Below are 18,219 nucleotides of genomic sequence, written 5' to 3'. Positions count from 1 at the left end.
GGGTGGGGGGCTGCTAGCTACTTCGCACTTCGCTAGGTGAACATCGGTTGGGGGCAGGGGCATGCATTCATAGCTTAGGATTCCCTTCGTGCCAACACAAGAGGGGGGCTGCTAGCTACTTCGCACTTTGCTAGGTGAACCTCGGTCGGGGGCATGCATTCATAGCTTAAGATTCCCTTCGTGCTGACTCGAGGGAGGAGTGTGGCTGCTAGCTACTTCGCACTTTGCTAGGGTGAACCTTGGTTGGGGGGCATGCATTCATAGCTTAGGATTCCCTTCGTGCCGATACGAGGGGGGTGGGGGCAAGCAATACAGTGCACTTTGCGAGAGAGGTGCCACATCGAAGTTGCATTTGGTATTTTAAAATCAAACCACCGTTTTGATACATAAATTTGGTCCACATGCAAGTGTGTTCGTGTCCTGACCCTCTCCCGCGTCATTTTTCGCCAAATTTATGAACATTAGATAAGTCGGATGGCACAACAGACATGGTTCACTCAAACTAACCGTGTGCCACGCCGGTGCACCTGTCACGCACACATCCGCACAGTACATTGGGCTCCACGAGGCTCCCCATCTCAAAAATATCTACCGGCCTCGAGGGTTTTTCTGTTTCATAACACACGGTTGTTATCTCCGGACCGTGTGCGATGTTTCTTGTTCCCAATCTCGCGTGCATCCCTAGAAAATATCTGCCTGCCTCGAGGGTTCTTATGTTTCATAACACACGGTTGTTATCTGCGGACCGTGTGCGATGCACTATCATCAAAATTTTCAATAGCCTGGCATTTCAATCCCGCGTTTGACTCCCGCGTAGTAAAATTTTCAGTACCCGCGTCATTTCCTCAAACACCCCGCGCCCCCCTCCACACACACACACACACACACAAACCTCCTCGGGCGTGCGCGCGCACACACACACACACACACACACACCCTCCCTCGCTCGAAACCCTAGCAAGGTCCCCGCTGGCGCTGCTGCCGCCGCCGCCACAAGGCCTCCATTGTCAACATCTGTCGGTTTGCCCGTGCAGCTTACCCACCGATCTCCATACCCAGACCGCCTTGAGTTTCTTACATGACGCCTGCCAAACACCCCCTTTCCCACAGACCCCCATCCCCCACTCCAGAGCGTCGCAGCCTAAGCCCGGCTACCCTTCCCGTGGAGCTCGAGGAGTGACTGGCCCAAAAGAGGTGTATAGCGGTCTCTTCGCCCGACGTTGCCGAGGAAGCTGACGACCATTACTAGCGGCAGGCACTCAAGCAGCGGGCTAGAGTATGCGGGCATGTCTCGTCCACTGGCTACAACATCGAGGTCATCGACAGCGACGGCCTGAGGCGGGCTATGTCACAGGTTAAGTGGCCCACACCCAACCCCTCGGGTTCAACCGCCATCGATCTCATCCATGGACCCGCCGCTGATCTCCTCTCGCTCGCTGTCAACAATTTGCCATTCTACATCGCCATTGAGCCCCTTTTGTCATTTCTGAAGGACACGTTATGTGACACTGGCTTGGGATCCACAGCTTCCAAGTCAGACCTCATCGACGGTGACCACGAGGAGGGCACCCTCTCCGGCTCTTCCAAGGGGGAAGAGCCCATCTGCTCTTCCAAGGGGAAAGCGCCCGTCTGCAACATCAGGAAGGGCACCCTATAGCCATACTCTTCCAAGGGGAAGGAACCCATCTGCGACAACATGGAGCGCATCCAGGGTCCGTACTCTTCAAACGGGAACGAGCCCATCTGTGACAAGTGAGGAAACCCATGATTTGTTTTGCCGTGCCTCTTCATAGGGGGAACCCCATGATTTGTTTTGTCGAGTCCCTTTTGTAGTGTAGTGAGAATATGTCCACTTTTAATTGCTATATCTGGTTGTTTGCAGTATGCCTTGTTTATTTCAGTTGTTCACAATGTGATGCTCTATATGTGCAATTATTTACTGTGCAGTACATTTCATCAATCCAGTTTTAAACATACCAATAGGAATGCATATATTTGCTTGTTATTAAGCCTATTATAGCAAGCATATGCCTCTTTTAAAGTTTTTTTATTGTTCGGTTATTTGTAGTTAGCATATGTCCAGTTTCAAATTCTATCTTTGGTTGTTCGTAGTATGCCTTGTTTATTCCAGTTATTCACAACGTGATGTTCTATATGTGCAAGTATGAGTTATTGTGCTTAACATGCTTCTCGATGTACCTACAAAGGACAATTTTGGAAACGACTGTTGTTTTCCATCGAGGTTAGTTTCATTCCATGGCTTATATCTGCTCACTGTTCAGGATATCGGTAGCTGGTACCATATAGGCTGGTGGCTGATAAGGGACTAATCAGTGAATCAGACTTTTAACTGAATATATCTGCAACTCATTTATCGTTAGGTTAACTAGGGACATATGTAATATATTTGAGGATACATAGTAACATGCACTGTACTTAATGTCTAAATATGCAATCCTAGGCTACATAGGAACAAGGAAGAGTGTTACATTAATGTTTTAATGATGTCTAGATATACGTAGAAGAGCAGAAGCAGCAACAACAACACAACCCTGTTTGGATACTCAACTTAGCTAGAGGTTAGAGTTAGTTTCTAACTCATTACTAACCCTGAACTAACTCCATCCAAAGAGTTGTTTGGATGGCAGGGTTAGATTGACAATAAATGCACTAGGAGAACTAGCTCCAATTAGCACCTCTTGGGTGGATAGTTTTTTTGGGTGGGTTATAGATGCAACTAGCTCAAACTAGCCCTCATGTTTAGATATACTTTAGGGCTATTTGAGCCCGAACTAGCTCAAACTAATTGTAACCCCTGGATACAGCATCAGTTAATCAGCTGATAATTTGTAAGAATGCACTAAACTCCTTTCGGTCGATAATATAAGATGTTAATTCATCTAATATGTGAGTATATTGGATGTTATAAGATACTCCCTTTGTTCCTAAATATTTGTCTTTTTAGAGATTTCAAATGGACTACCACATACAGATGTATATAGACATATTATAAAAAAGTGTTGTGCTACATAATTGTGCAATTGTTGTTTAGCTTCTAATATTAACTTGGTGCTTTTAGGTACATATGTCATTGGTAAAGATCCGCGCTTCGACCCTTTCTGCGTATGGGGCAATGAGATATCGATGAACCAGCATCAAGTGAGGAAGCTGATAAAGATTGTTAGTAAAATGGGTCCAAAGATGGCAATTAAACTATTTGTTTACACTTTATCCAAGACAACAGCGAACTGCAGGATGGTAAGTAAGAACTCTGCAGCTTTACTTTTACTGCCCATAATGAGCTGTGTTAGATGACAATGTCTGAATCTTTTTCCTTTGAAGTGGTTGCCAAAGCAGTTTACTCAAGATTACCTCTCAAACTACATGATTGGTGGGTACGCAAAGGTTAAAGTATTTCTACCAGAACACGATGATTATCTAGATGTTTTCATGAAGACTGTGAAGGATGGGCGGTCGGCCATCACAAGGGGTTGGACTAGAGTCGTGTGTGCCTTCTGCATGGAGGAGGGCACAATATGGGATTCCGCTTCACCTTGTTCAGCAACCAGAATATATTTCGCCTCTTTCTTTACCGTCTTTAATAGTACAAGTATACAACTGTGGTTCATCATTCTTTATTTGGTTCTTATATAATTCTTGAACATATGTACCTATGAATCGAATAATGCATTGGTTGTTTGAACCTGATGGATATGAATAAAGTTGTAGCATACATTCAAATTCAAATCCAAATCCGGTACAATTTGGAAAAGCAGCAATTAAATGAGGGTGAAATTACGCTCTTCAGGTTGTAAGGCACACACGGTTGGTAAAACACAAACGTTTGCGATATGCACCATAATCCGAGACGGTTCACGGAAAGGAAACGTGTGCAAGCATGCACACAGTTGCCGTTTGCAAACCGTGTGCGATGTCAGACAATATCACAAATGGTGCGGGCAAACTAAACGTTTGTGTTAGTTGCCTTATCATACACGATTCGCAACCATGAACTGTTTCTGATGAAGTATGCATCGTAAACGTTGCACCACGAGATAGCGTGTGCGATAGTTGTTGTGTACGACGATGTTATGACGGTCCGATGTTTTGTAATCCTGTCCGACACTCGTACGACGATTAGCTAATCTTCTTAATGGTGAACCGTTTGTGATGGGTCGTGCATCATACACGTTCTATAATAGTGAACCGTTTGTGATGGGTCGCGCAATGTAAACGTAGCACCATAGAATACCGACTGTGATGGCAATGCGAGCAGAAACGAGTAGGAGTACTGTAGGGGCCCTATCCCCGACGGTTTCTGAGTCGTGTGGGAAGGACCCCCCCCCCTATCGCCCACTCACTTGGCGGCTGTTCCAAATATCGTTCGGAAAGGGGTTAAAAACCATTTGTTTAGGACCGACATGCACCAATACCTTATGTGTAATTTGACTTATGTATTCTGTATTATAGACATTGTACCTGAATTGAGTTATTTCAAAACAGGTTACATGAGAGGATAACATCACATTGGTCTCTCACCAACTGCTCGGCAACTGGAAGCATGCTTAAAACCATTCGATGTTCCTATCCATAGGAGAAATAATAAAGTGAACCGAGCTTGTCAACTCATCCATGCTTATACTATAAAAAATGTTAAGTTCAGTCACTTCAATTTAAAGCTAAACAAAGGAGGAGTACCTAGCCAGATGATCAAACAGGGAGGGCGGCGAATGCTATTGTATGCATGGACAGGGTGGCAACAGACCCTTTTGAGCCACCTACAAGAAATTTTGTCTTGTCTATTAATGGGAGCGACGACATACTATGCAGCCAGAACCACCTAATCGTCCTAGACCTAATCGTCCTAGATTCTCACCATCAGCAGAAAATTGTCCAACACTTGCGGCTGGTGGGATGTGACCAAATCTGAAAATAAGCTTGCCATCCATCACATATACAGTTTCACAATTTTTGACTGTAATAGATAGAATCCATGAGAATCATATTTCCATGCTATCTCTAAATAAGTATGGAGACTAACAGAATGGTCATACATATCTCAACGTCGAAAATAATATTCAGATGTCGGATCTTGCGCTCTCCAGATAAGTACGGAGACTAATGTGCATATGATAACTCGGTATCAAAAATAAAATTTAGACATGGGAGCTTGGTGCTCTGTAAAAATAAGCAAGGAGACTAACAGAATGTGCATAAAAAGAACACACAATTTGCAGGATCTTTTTTATGGTTTAGTCATAAGCGCCTGAATAAAGAATGTGATCAATGTGCTTGTGCATCAGATGCAAAATCAAAAGATTGCACATCTATAGTTCCACCTCAATACCTGAATGCTAAAGAGAAAGATATGAGATACCCCTGTTGCCCTGCAGGTAATCCTTTCTTCCAATGTAAACGATCAAGTCCTCCATACTGCATCGCTGTTTTGTCAGAACCTGATGAGAAAAATGGTATACTGTCACTGTTACATGGTCTCACAGAGTCTCGTAATGAAAGCATTCTGAATTTTTGATCGATCGATGTCCTCCCCACTCACATGTGTATTCTCTTATCTGGCCGCACATCGATTGATGTAGAGGCTGGGGGTTTTAACCTCGTTTAAAAAAACATGTGTATTCTCTTATCTCTGGTTCACATAATTGACAATCTGATCCATGCCTCATCCCAAATACATATACTATATATCATCCTACTACTTGAATCTCTACACATAAACAAACACACATTCACGCACTGAAAAAAGAGACTCAAATAAAGAGGGTAAGGAAGAGCTAGTCCCTCCTGATCCCCAACAGTGCGCCTCCTAAGGCGTGGTCAGTGGAGGCGGACAGCGCCCTTCCCCATGGCATTAAGGAGCAGCGGACAACATCTGGCATGGGTGGAGACCCCTTCCTCTCCGCCCAAGGACTGCAGTTCGGCAACCGGCGCTGCCGGCCTATCCTGTCAAGAAGCCACACTGCGTTTAAGACAGGAAGAGCACATCGGCAAAAGAATATCAGTCCGCTGTGCACTGATTCCCCCGGGTGGAGGCGTGTGTTCATGGACGGGCAACGACCGATTATGGGCTGGTGAGCGCGGAGGCGGCGTCTCGCATTGATGGCAGATTTGGATTTTGAAAGAAGTGAAAGTGGAAGGGAAACAGGCTATCCATGCATACCGGAGACGATGTGGGCGGCATGGGCATAGATGTCGAGGAGGAAGGGGTCGGTGTAGTTGACGCGTCGTTGGCCGGATTCACAGTGGCCGCGACCATCGAGCTCCCGTGGACGGCATCAGCGGGATCTTCTCTGCCATGGGTCCCATCGTAATACCTTCACGCGAGCATGATGATCTATCAACTATTCCTATCTCAGGTGGTTTGTATGCCTGTGGCGAATAGATGTAGATGATGCAGGTGCTGGCATGGTGGTGAAAGGTTTGAAGTAGATCGAAGAAGTCGCTGCGCTGTAGTAGAAATCCTGGATATAAGTACAATGGGGCGAGGACGTGAACGCAAGTTCAGTGGAGATGAAGGGAAGCATCCGGGCAACCGATCCACTATGTTCAATCGAAGAATATGAGGAAGGGACATAAGGAAACTATCAATGGCTATTGATTTGCTGTATTAGTGGAATTGGAGGAGACGAAGAGAAGGGGAATAGTGTGGAGACGACGACGCTTCAGGGAAAAAGATACTACACGGACTATTTAATATCCTTCCATGGGCTGCCAACGTCGTACAGCCCATTCGAACTTCCTTGAGAAGTAGCTTCCTACAGCCCAACTAGAAGAAATCAGTCGATAGCGAGAGCTAAAGCGTCGGACGTGGTTGGAATTGATGATGTAGCTAACTGCTGAGGTGGAGTGAGATAGATGGTTGCATGTTGATTAGTGATCTGGATAAGCTGCATGTCAAGAGAAATAGGTTAGTAGGGATGAACTATTTAGGTATTATAGATTGGTGTAATATCTACTGTATTCTAACTCTTTCATGGTTCATACCCCCGATACGAGCCATAGATTCATCAAAATAAGCAAACAACACATAGAAAACAGAATCTGTCAAAAACAGAATAGTCTGTAGCAATCTGGATATTTCAAATACATCTGTGACTCTGAAAATTCTGAAAATTAGGACGTCCTAAGTATTTTTTTTATTAATCATCTGAAAAAATCAATATTTTATTACGCTTCTGCGAAAAATGAGAATTGTTTTCCTGATCACAAAAGTTTCTGTTTTTCAGCAAGATCAAATAAACTATCACCGTAAGCTATGCCAAAGGTCTTACTTGGCACAAACACTAATTAAAACACAAAAACATATCTAACCAGAGGCTAGATGAAATATTTATTGCAAAACAGAACCTAAAAAGTAAAAACAAAAAATAAAATTAGGTTGCCTCCCAACAAACGTTATTGTTTAACGCCCTTAGCTAGACATAAAACACGAATAGATCTAAGTATTATCATCTTTGGCATGCAATCCATAAGTGGATATCATAATAAATTTATAAAGCAATTTAATTTTCTTTCTTGGGAAGTATTCCATGCCTTTTTTTAACGGAAATTGAAATCTAATGTTTCCTTCTTTCATATCAATAATTGCACCAATCGTTCTAAGGAAAGGTCTACCAAGAATAATAGGACATGTAGGATTGCAATATATATCAAGAACAATGAAATTTACGGGCACATAATTCCTATTTGCAACAATAAGAATATCATTAATCCTTCCCATAGGTTTGTTAATAGTGGAATCCACAAGATGCAAATTTAAGGAACAATCAACAAATTCACGAAAACCTAACACATCACATAAAGTTTTTGGAATTGTGGAAACACTAGCACCAAAATCACACAAAGCATGGCACTCATAATCTTTGATCTTAATCTCAATAGTTGGTTCTCACTCATCATAAAGTTTTCTAGGGATAGTAACTTCCAATTCAAGCTTATCTTCAAAAGATTGCATCATAACATCAATGATATGTTTAGTAAAAACTTTGTTTTAATTATAAGCATGAGGATAATTCAACATGGATTGCAACAAGGAAATACAATATATTAAAGAACAATTATCATAATTAAATTACTTGAAATCCAAAATAGTGGGTTTCATTGCTACCTAAAGTTTTGATCTCTCCAATCCCACTTTTATTAATTTTTGCATCAAGATCTAAAAACTCCGAATCATTGGGACGCCATCTAACTAAAATTGACTCATCTCCAGTCCCATCTTTGTCAAGATTTATATTGGAAAACAAAGATTCAATAGGAATCACATCAATCACTTTAAGATCTTCATCATTATTTTCACGAAAACTAGAAGAACACGCTTTTATAAACCAATTTTTTTAGCACGCATCTTAGCGGTTCTTTCTTTTCACTCATTAATGGAAATTATTATAGCTTTGAGACATTCATTGATATCATGTTTAGGTGGAATAGATCTAAATTTCAAAGAATCAACATCAAGAGAAATTCTATCCACGTTCCTAGCCAAATCGTCAATCTTAAGCGATTTTTCTTCAATCAAAGCATTGAAATTTTTTTGCGAACTCATAAATTCTTTAACACTATTCTCAAAATCAGAGGGCATCTTATTATAATTTCCATAATAATTGTTGTAGGAATCACCATAATTATTAGAGGAATTACTAGGGAAAGGCCTAGGATTAAAATTACCTCTATACGCGTTATTACCAAGATTGTTCCTACCAACAAAATTCACATCCATAGATTCATTATTATTCTCAATCAAAGTAGACAATGGCATATCATTAGGATCAATAGGAGCACTCTTTCTAGCAAACAATTTCATAAACTCATCCATCTTTCCACTCAAAACATTAATCTCTTCAATTGCATGCACTTTTTTACTAGTGAAAGATCTTTCGATCTGCCATTGAGAATAAGTAACCATAATATTATCTAGGAGTTTAGTAACTTCTCTAAAGTAATTTCCATAAAAGTGCCTCCCGCGACCGAATCTAAAAAATTTCTAGAAGCAAAATTCAATCCAGCATAAATTTTTTGTATAATATTCCACAAATTCAAACCATGAGTAGGGCAATTTCGTATCATCAATTCCATCCTCTCCCAAGATTATGCAACATGTTCATGATCAAGTTGCTTAAAATTCATAATATTGTTCCTAAGGGAGATGATCTTAGCGGGAGGAAAATACTTGGAAATAAAAGCATCTTTACACTTATTCCATGAATCGATACTATTTTTAGGCAAAGATGAAAAGCAAGTTTTAGCACGATCTCAAAGTGAGAACGGAAATAGCTTCAATTTAACAATATCATTATCCACATCTTTTTTATTTTGCATATCACACAAATCAACGAAATTGTTTAGATGTGATGCAGCATCTTCACTAGGAAGGCCGAAAAATTGATCTTTCATAACAAGATTCAACAAAGCAGCACTAATTTCACAAGATTCCGCATTAGTAGCGGGAGCAATCGAAGTACTAATAAAATCATTGTTATTGGTGTTGGAAAAGTCACACAGTTTGGTATTCTCTTGAGTCATCGTGACAAAGCAAGCAATCCAACACACGAGCACACAAAAGGCAAGCGAAGAAGACGAACGGAAGAGGGGCGAAGAAAAGGCAAATCTTTTCGAAAATCATTTTAGAAGTGGGGGGAGAGAAAAATGAGAGGCGAATGGCGAATAATGTAATGCAAGAGATGAGAGTTTATGATGGGTACTTAGTATGGCTTGACTTGGCGTAGATCTCCCCGGCAACGGCGCCAGAAATTCTTCCTGCTACTTCTTGAGCTTGCGTTGATTTTTCCCTTGAAGAGAAAAGGGTGATGCAGCAAAGTAGAGTAAGTATTTTCCTCAGTTTCGGGAACTAAGGTATCAATCCAGTAGGAGACAACGCACAAGTCACCGAATACCTGCACAAACAAACACCAACTTGCACCCAATGCGATAAAGGGGTTGTCAATCCCTTCACAATTATTTGCAAAGTGAGATCTAATAGAGATGGATAAACAGTAAAGTAATATTTTTGGTAATTTTGGTTTATGAAACGGAGAGTAAAAGATTACAAAAGAAGTAAATAGGAAACTAAAATTATAGACCAGAAACTTATATGATGGAAAGTAGACCCGGGGGCCATAGGTTTCACTAGAGACTTCTCTCAAGATAGAAATTATTATGGTGGGTAAACAAATTACTGCCGATCAATTGATAGAAAAACACAAAGTTATGACGATGTCTAAGGCAATGATCATGAACATAGGCATCACATCCGTATCAAGTAGACCGACTCCTGCCTGCATCTACTACTATTACTCCACACATCTACCGACTCCTGCCTGCATCTAGAGTATTAAGTTCATAAGAATAGAGTAATGCATTAAGTAAGATGACATGCTGTAGCGGGATAAACTCAATCAATATGATGAAAACCCCATCTTGTTATCATCGATGGCAACAATACAATATGTGACGGTTCCCCTTCTGTCACTGGGATTGAGCACCACAAGATTGAACCCAAAGCTAAGCACTTCTCCCATTGCAAGAAAAAACAATCTAGTTGGCCAAACCAAATCGATAGTTCGAAGAGACTTGCAAAGATATCAAATCATGCATATAAGAATTCAGAGGAGATTCAAATAATATTCATAGATAAGCTGATCATAAATACACAATTCATTGGATCTCGGCAAACACACCGCAAAAGAGTATTACATCGAATAGATCTCCAAAAACATCGAGGAGAACATGGTATTGAGAATCAAAGAGAGAGAAGAAGCCATCTAGCTACTAGTTATGGACCCTTAGGTCTGACGTAAACTACTCACGCTTCATCGGAGAGGCAATGGTGTTGATGTAGAAGCCCTCCGTGATCGAATCCCCTCCGACAGGACACCGGGAAAGGCCCCTAGATGGGATCTCATGGGTATAGAAGGTTGCGATGGCGGAAAGGTGTTTTCGTGGCTCTCCTGATAGGTTTTGGAATATTTGAGAATATATAGGCGGAAGAAATAGGTCGGTGGAGTCACGAGAGGCCCACAAGGGTGGGGGGCGTGCCCTTCGTCCTTGTGGTAGCCTCATGACTTTCCCGACGTGCACTCCAAGTCCTCTGGGTGTCTTCTGGTCCAAGAAAAATCATCGTGAAAGTTTCATTTCATTTGGACTTCGTTTGGTATTCCTTTTCTGCGAAACTCTAAAATAAGGAAAAAAAACAGGAAGTGGCACTGGGCTCTAGGTTAATAGGTTAGTCCCCAAAGTCATACTCCCTCCGTCCGGAAATACTTATCATCAAAATGAATAAAAGGGGATGTATGTAGACGTATTTTAGTTCTAGATACATCCCTTTTTATCCATTTTGATGACAAGTATTTTTGGACGAAGGGAGTATAAAATAGCATATTAATGCATATAAAACATCCAAAACAAATAATACAATAACATGGAACAATCAAAAATTGTAGATACATTGGAGACGTATCAGCGTCCGAACGCGTTGGCGGACGCGCAACCCCTCCAGTGACGCGCCGAGTATCGAGACGCACCATGGGCCTCATCCGACGAGGCCATGGCACGGCGTGCCCGCCATGCAAGGCACCGGGTGTGGGAGGTGGCAGCAGCCCTCGCGGCGACGGATGTCGGCGAGGCGGAGTCGCATTCTCCGGCGCACCGTATGGCGCATCAGTCCGGGCGCCGCAACCGCATTGTGGTGGACGTCGGCGGCTCGTCCCCAGATGAATTCATCATCGATCTGACATCCAACAACACCGTTTGGGTACCGGTCTCCGCGAGAAAGAGTAGGGCATGGGAGACGACGGGGCCTTGAGTCCCGTGAGCCAGCTCGTGTCTCATGCCCTACCCTACCTTGCCGGCCGCCGGACATGGCTAGGGCGGAGCCGGCGAGCGGGGAGTGGAACCGGACGAGCTCCACGTAGATTAGATTTCACGTTGCATGTAATAATATGGATTTGAGGTTTTTAATTTGAGGTATCCGAATGTGGAATGCGTTTTTTGAGAGGTGGTCGGTCACTGTCCGCGGACGCACCCGTCCGCGTGTGTTTGAGGGGTCGGATTTGCCAAATCCGGCTGTAGATACTTTAATCTTCGTCTACGTGAATAACTATTTTCATTTTATTAATGTAAAATTATTTAGAACAATTGTTCTACGGTTTGCTTGCGAGTCAAAAAAAATATTAACCTCATAAACAGTTATGGTTTCAGCCTCCTCGCGAAATGGAGCTAGCACCTCGTGTTCAGCCGTAATCGGATCACTCGACATCACCGTCGATCTTTGGCCACCCGTTCTCTGCTTGCGATTTGACAAATGCTGCAAGCATCTTGATATCGTCTTCAGGCAGCCGGGGGCCGAAGGTACACTGCCCTCTCGGCGTGCATTGCTCTCCATAACCCTACACACACGATGAAGCTCATTCATAGTTGCAAAACGTTTACTCCTGTCAACGACGTACATAATGGGTGCAAATTTTACGTACCGGCATCCTTCCCTTCCCGTAATAAGTAATGTTGTATATCTCTTCCTCCGTGGCAACTCCATTCCTGAAGCAAATTCAAAATTTCTCTTTGCCACAGTCAATATAGACCGGACAAGAAATTTCATGCAAGCTGTAGTTTAACAAATGGCTCTGCCATACCTCTCAAGATCCTTCATGGAGAGGGTGGCTCCCTGGACATGATCAAGGAGCAAGCTCAGAACAGACGATGATCTGAACCTGGAATTTACAGTCGTTACGACCGTGCAAGGGATTTCAGCAAACTCACCGGCTGTAGGATGTTCCCTCCCGTGTCGTGGCACCCGATGCACGCCTTCCGGAACAGCGCCGCGCCTTGGGATTGGGCAAACGCTGCGCAAAAATAAATGCCATGTGGTCGATCGACAAGCAAAATTCACCGTATATTTTGCCACACCTGGTGTGCACAGTGCATGCAATGGATCGAAGTCTAGAACAAGCATCTCTACTGACAAGCGGCAGGCTAGGCAAACCTGGTGGAGTACCGGCAGGAATGCCAGGAGTCGCGGCGGCGGCGAGGAGGAGAGACGCGGCCAAGAGCGGCGCGGCCGCGCACCGTCTTGCGGCCACGGCGAGAGAGGCAGGCGCCTGCTTCAGGCTGCAGCGGCACGCCGACCTACTCCGAGAACAGTGAGACCGCGGCGCCGGCGGCCGCGCGGCCAGGGGAAGCTGGTGCATCGCGCGCCCACTGGCCCTTGGCATCGGAGGCTGCTGCCGGTTGCCTCGCTCGAGGTAAGATAAAGAACGTGGTTCAAGGAGAAGACACGTAGTAGTAGCAGGTGCAAGGATTGGGTTGGGGAGATTCTATTGGACGCTCGTTGCGTCCAATAGCGAGGCCACGCACGCACAAGGGTCCGACTGGGCCAGACCGTTTGCAACGTATTACCTCCGTCCGGTTGACTGGTCCATTTGTATTTCGTGCCCTAACAAAATATGAAAATATACTTTGTATGTCACAAAAGTTATAGTGTTGGATTCATAGTCAAAAGAGATTTCCAATGATAATATTCTACTGGTATATAACTTATTTTTGTTAGTTAGTTTTTCTCATCTTGACATTGACAGTACAATGAACACAAGAAATAACAAAAATTACATCCAGATTTATAGACCGCCCTGCGACGATTAGAAGAACTGAAGCGAGCCAAAGACACGTCGTCGTCATCGCCCTTCCCTTGTCGGAGCCGGCTAAAACTTGTGTAATAGATAGTCGGAAAGTCATCATGATAAGGCCCCATAGAATCAGCGCACCAGAACAGCAACTGTCGCAGATAAAAAGTAGCGTAAATCAGAAGGATCCAACCTGAAGAAACATGAACGTAGACGAACGACGAACAGATCCGAGCAGCTCCACCAAAGATAGATCCGTCGGAAACACATTTGCACACGCACACCGACGGTGCTAGACGCACCACGAAAACGAGGCTAACCAGAGAAAACCTTATTCCATCTTCAGAAAGCACTCGCAGTCTCGTCTTCTTGAATAGGACACAAACCCTAACAAAACTCAAAGTAACATCTAGAAACTGAACCCTCACACCGGCAAGGATCGGTATACACCACGCCTCTATGGCCGTAAGGCCCACCGGAGACGAGGCGAAACGGCATCGGCGGGACGCGAGAAAAACCTCAAGTGTGGGAAAGGAGGTGACGGCTACGTGATTTAATGGTTAAAGTTTAGAGTCTGTCTAGATCTCAGTCGACTGAGACTTCGCGAAGTCTCGAAGTCTCAGTCAGCTGAGGCCTGTTTCACCTCCCTCACTGTTGGGTTTTAACTTCCCATGTGGTGGGCTTGGGGTGTGGGCTTTTTGTTTTGTTTTTTCTTGTGTGTTGTCTGTTTGTTTAGCCCGTTTTACCTTCCTCCCTGTCCATGGACGCAACAAAAAGACAGCAGAAAAATGTAAGGCCCATTTGTGTAGCTAAACAACTCTGCCAGGTCTTGGTTCCTTCTCTAATGCTTCATACAACGTCACAACTTCTTCATACAGCAAACCCTCTGATACTTCAGTGTCAGTGATCTCTCTCTTCTAAATTTGTATCTTCAAGACCCTGCTCTCTGTCTTCGTCTTCAATATTTGTACCTGTGTGTGGCTGTATTCATAAAAATGTATATGATACATTAGTGTTGCGGGTAACTTGTGTCATTCGAACATACTCTAGGCAAAAGAGAAACAACAATACAAGACATATATGTTGCAGGTAATTTCTTTGTTTGCTCGTGTTTCCGGTAAGCCAACAACAGACGTGTAGATAAATGACAGCATAAAAGACTAATCATACCAGGTGATGCATTTAACATACCACACTGTTAAGCCAATCTCTTGTTTCAGCTTTAGCCTTCTCTAGGATCCCATGTGAAAATAAGAATTGATGATAAGACTCATAACAACTGTAGAAAAAAAGTGGTTAAAAATCAAACACAGAAAAGAGACTGAGTGCATAGAGTTTTAGGCTGTTTACCTGCTCCTTTCAAGGAGGCCTCGGTTTTAGTTTCTATCTTGCGTGCAATCTGCTTGTGGGCATCCATGAGAGCCTGCTCATAAAATAGGCACTAAACTATGTCAACATATATCACAAATTGATTTAACACAGAAAAAAGCTATGCGATGCTTTAGAAATGTTAACATGTAACGAAAAAGAAGTTGGCTCAGCCACCACAAAAAACTGAAAATAAAAGGAGTAACTGCTTCTATAAAACCGAACACCTATAACCAGGAACACTGCCATATTTCTTCGGTAAATCACTCTTCAATTTACAAAATAAATAAATGCAGCATGTGGTTCTATAAATTACATTTACTCACATTCAGATCAGCAGGTCAAATGAACACCTCTAATGTTCTATTCCAGACATTATTAGACGATGAGATCTCCCAACTAAAATCCATTCAAAGCCCATCATCTAAGTTCTTCCCCTCTTACTACCTCTCAAGTTCTAACAAATGTCAAAGACGGAATACAGAGGCACTGAAAACTGGAGTTGCCACTTAACCTGCCCCAACACCTGTAAAATAACGTATTTCCTCCATATAACTTAGCACTGAAGTCCCCATCTAAAAACACTAATTAGACCCCCTGAAAATCAGGATTCACACAAAGGAAAAAAAGGCACCAAAAATTCCGAATAATCCGCACTAGCAAATCCCTCAAAAAACATGATTCGCGCCTGAATCAGGAGCCCTAGCCAACAAAAAAATGGACCCACTACTTGATTTGGGCTCACGCCCATGATGTTTGTCAGCCTCAGTGGTTTGACACACAAAAAATCAAACTATACTCCATGCATTTCAGCAGGCCCATTTTCAACGGAACTGCTAGCTGTTGTGGTCGCAGCGGACCTAAGAGATCCCGAAACTTGGAGTGAGCTAGAGTTGCAGTGAACTACTAGGACAAGTGAGCTGGACACTCCAGTCCAGGGGACAAGCAAAAAAGATGCTATTGAGATACTCCCTCCGTCCCAAAATATAGTATAAAAGATAGTACCAAGCACTACATCTATAGTTTTAGAAAACTGAATTCACTTGCACCATTATGCATCAGCACTACTGAAGCTGAAGCTATGGAGTGGAGGCATGCATGCAGGCAGGCTACGCTCAAAGATTCATCAATCCTACTACCCCAATTACATGAATAACAGCACATCGATTGCTCTCACTAATTTCAGACCATACACCATGCATTTCAGCAGGCCCATTTTCAACAAATAAAATTTACCTGTAAGGGGGGGGGGGGGGGGGGGGGGGGGGGTCATGAAAATTGCCCCTGCCCCCTACGCTCCGGCCCCAAACACAAAGCTAATTGTGAGATTGGGGCACTTCTTTTGTGCTAACGAACATGGCAAATGGGATTGTTGCGGTGCTCGTGTGACGCACAACGGGGGTAGAGGCGCGCGGGGAGGGGGGAGGGGGGATACCTTACCTGATCCACAAAGATTGGCCCCCTCTCCCCGATGCCCCTTCCGATAAAGTAAAAAAGCCTATTCATAACTATGTTGGTAAAAGACGTGCAGTTGTAGTCCAGAGACAACGCTTACAATTGCATGAATAGTTACCCTCTCTCCCCACCGTCCCTCCCTCTATCTGATGCCACCTCTAACAAAGCAAAGCCCCCAGTTGCAACCATGTTGGAAGACATGCAGTTGGACATGCGACCGGCCCCTCTCCTCGTCAGCCCCTTCGACAAAACAAAAGCCTAGTTGCAACCAAGTTAGAAGACGTGCAGTTGCAACCAAGTTGGAAGACAAGCAGTTGCGTGACTATAGTTGGACATGCAACTGGCGCCCTCTCTCTTCCCACGGCACCCTCTGACAAAACTAAGGTCGCAATTACAACCAAGTTAGAAGACATGCGGTTGCGTGACTAGTGTGGGACATGCAACTGGCCCCTCTCCTTGTCGGCCCCTTCGACATAACAAAAGCCCAGTTGCAACCAAGTTAGAAGACGCATAGTTGCGACCATGTTGGAAGACATGCAGTTGCATGACTAGTGTGGGACATGCAACTAGCCCCTTTCTCTTGGCGTCGCCCCCTCTGACAAAACAACACCCCCCCATTGCAACCAAGTTAGAAGACATGTAGTTGTGTGATTAAAGTTGGACGTGCAACTGGCGCCATCTCTCTTCCCACCGCCCCCTCCGACAAAACAAAGGCCGCAATTACAACCAAGTTAGAAGACATGCAGTTGCGTGACTAGTGTGGGACATGCAAGTGGCCCACTTTCTCTTTGTGTCGCCCCCTCCGACAAAACAAAGTCCACCAGTTGCAACCAAGTTAGAAGACATGCAGTTGCGTGACTATAGTTGGACATGCAACTGGCCCCTTTCCTCGTCGGCCCCTCCACCAAAACAAAAGCCCAGTTGCAAACAAGTTAGAAGACGTGCAGTTGCAACCAAGTTAGAAGGCATGCAATTGTGTGAATAGTTGTACATGCAATTGGCGCCCTTTCTCTTCATGGCACCCCCTCCGACATAACAAAGCCCCCCCCCCAAGTTGCAACCAAGTTAGAAGACATGCAGTTGCGTAACTATAGTTGGACATAGAACTGGTCCCTCTCATCATCGGTCCCTCCGACAAAAAAACCCAGTTGCAACCAATTTAAGAGACGTGCAATTGTAACCAAGTTAGAAGACATGCAATTGCGTGAATAGTGTAGGACATGCAACTGGAACCCTCTCTCTTCCAGCTGCCCCTCCGACAAAACAAAGGCCCCTAATTACAACCAAGTTAGAAGACATGTAGTTGCGTGACTATAGTTTGACATGCAACTGGCGTCCTCACTCTTACCCCCCCCCCATTCAACAAAAGAAAAGGCCCCCAGTTGCAAGTATGTTGGAAGACATGCAGTTGCATGACTGTAGTTGGACATGCAACTGACCCCTCCCCCTCCTCGCCGCCCCTCCGACAAAACAAAGCCCTAATTGCAATCATGGTGGAAGGCATGCAATTGCAACCGGGGGCGACACTTGCAGTTGCATGACTAGTGCGGGACATGCAACTGACCCTCCCTCCTCTCGCCTTGTTGTCCATGCTCCCTTTGACGAAACAAAGCCTCAGTTGCAACCAAGTTAGAGGACATGCAATTGCATGACTGTCGTTGGACATGCGATTGGCCCCCTCTCTCTCCCCGCCGCCCTCTCCGACAAGTGCCCTAGGCATCCGTACAATCATATAGAAAAGGACCAACTCCCGATAGCCCAGCTT

The 18,219-nt window shown here is 44.1% G+C and overlaps 1 protein-coding gene across 1 annotated transcript; it reads right to left on the bottom strand.

Annotated features, from left to right (window-relative positions):
- Positions 1–12,101: 12,101 nt before the first annotated feature.
- On the bottom strand, positions 12,102–13,305 carry LOC125536577 (cytochrome c6, chloroplastic). Its single transcript, XM_048699816.1, has 5 exons — positions 12,995–13,305; positions 12,772–12,854; positions 12,645–12,676; positions 12,486–12,549; positions 12,102–12,401 (listed from the first exon to the last, which is right to left on the bottom strand). The coding sequence occupies exons 1-5, from the start codon at positions 13,221–13,223 to the stop codon at positions 12,261–12,263; spliced, it is 549 nt and encodes a 182-aa protein (XP_048555773.1). The 5' UTR covers positions 13,224–13,305; the 3' UTR covers positions 12,102–12,260.
- Positions 13,306–18,219: the final 4,914 nt, after the last annotated feature.

This window comes from Triticum urartu, chromosome 2 (assembly GCF_003073215.2).
Source record: "Triticum urartu cultivar G1812 chromosome 2, Tu2.1, whole genome shotgun sequence".
In the NCBI taxonomy this organism is placed as follows: domain Eukaryota; kingdom Viridiplantae; phylum Streptophyta; class Magnoliopsida; order Poales; family Poaceae; genus Triticum; species Triticum urartu.
This window is presented reverse-complemented; position numbering and strand designations above follow the sequence as displayed.

Bases quoted from the DNA above. Each gene is read 5' to 3' on its own strand.
- LOC125536577 (XM_048699816.1), bottom strand. From the start codon at position 13,223: ATGCCAAGGGCCAGTGGGCGCGCGATGCACCAGCTTCCCCTGGCCGCG. The intron at 12,855-12,994 runs GTTTGCCTAGCC...ATTTTTGCGCAG, and splicing joins TCCTGCCGGTACTCCACCAG to CGTTTGCCCAATCCCAAGGC. The intron at 12,550-12,644 runs GTATGGCAGAGC...AATTTGCTTCAG, and splicing joins TCCATGAAGGATCTTGAGAG to GAATGGAGTTGCCACGGAGG.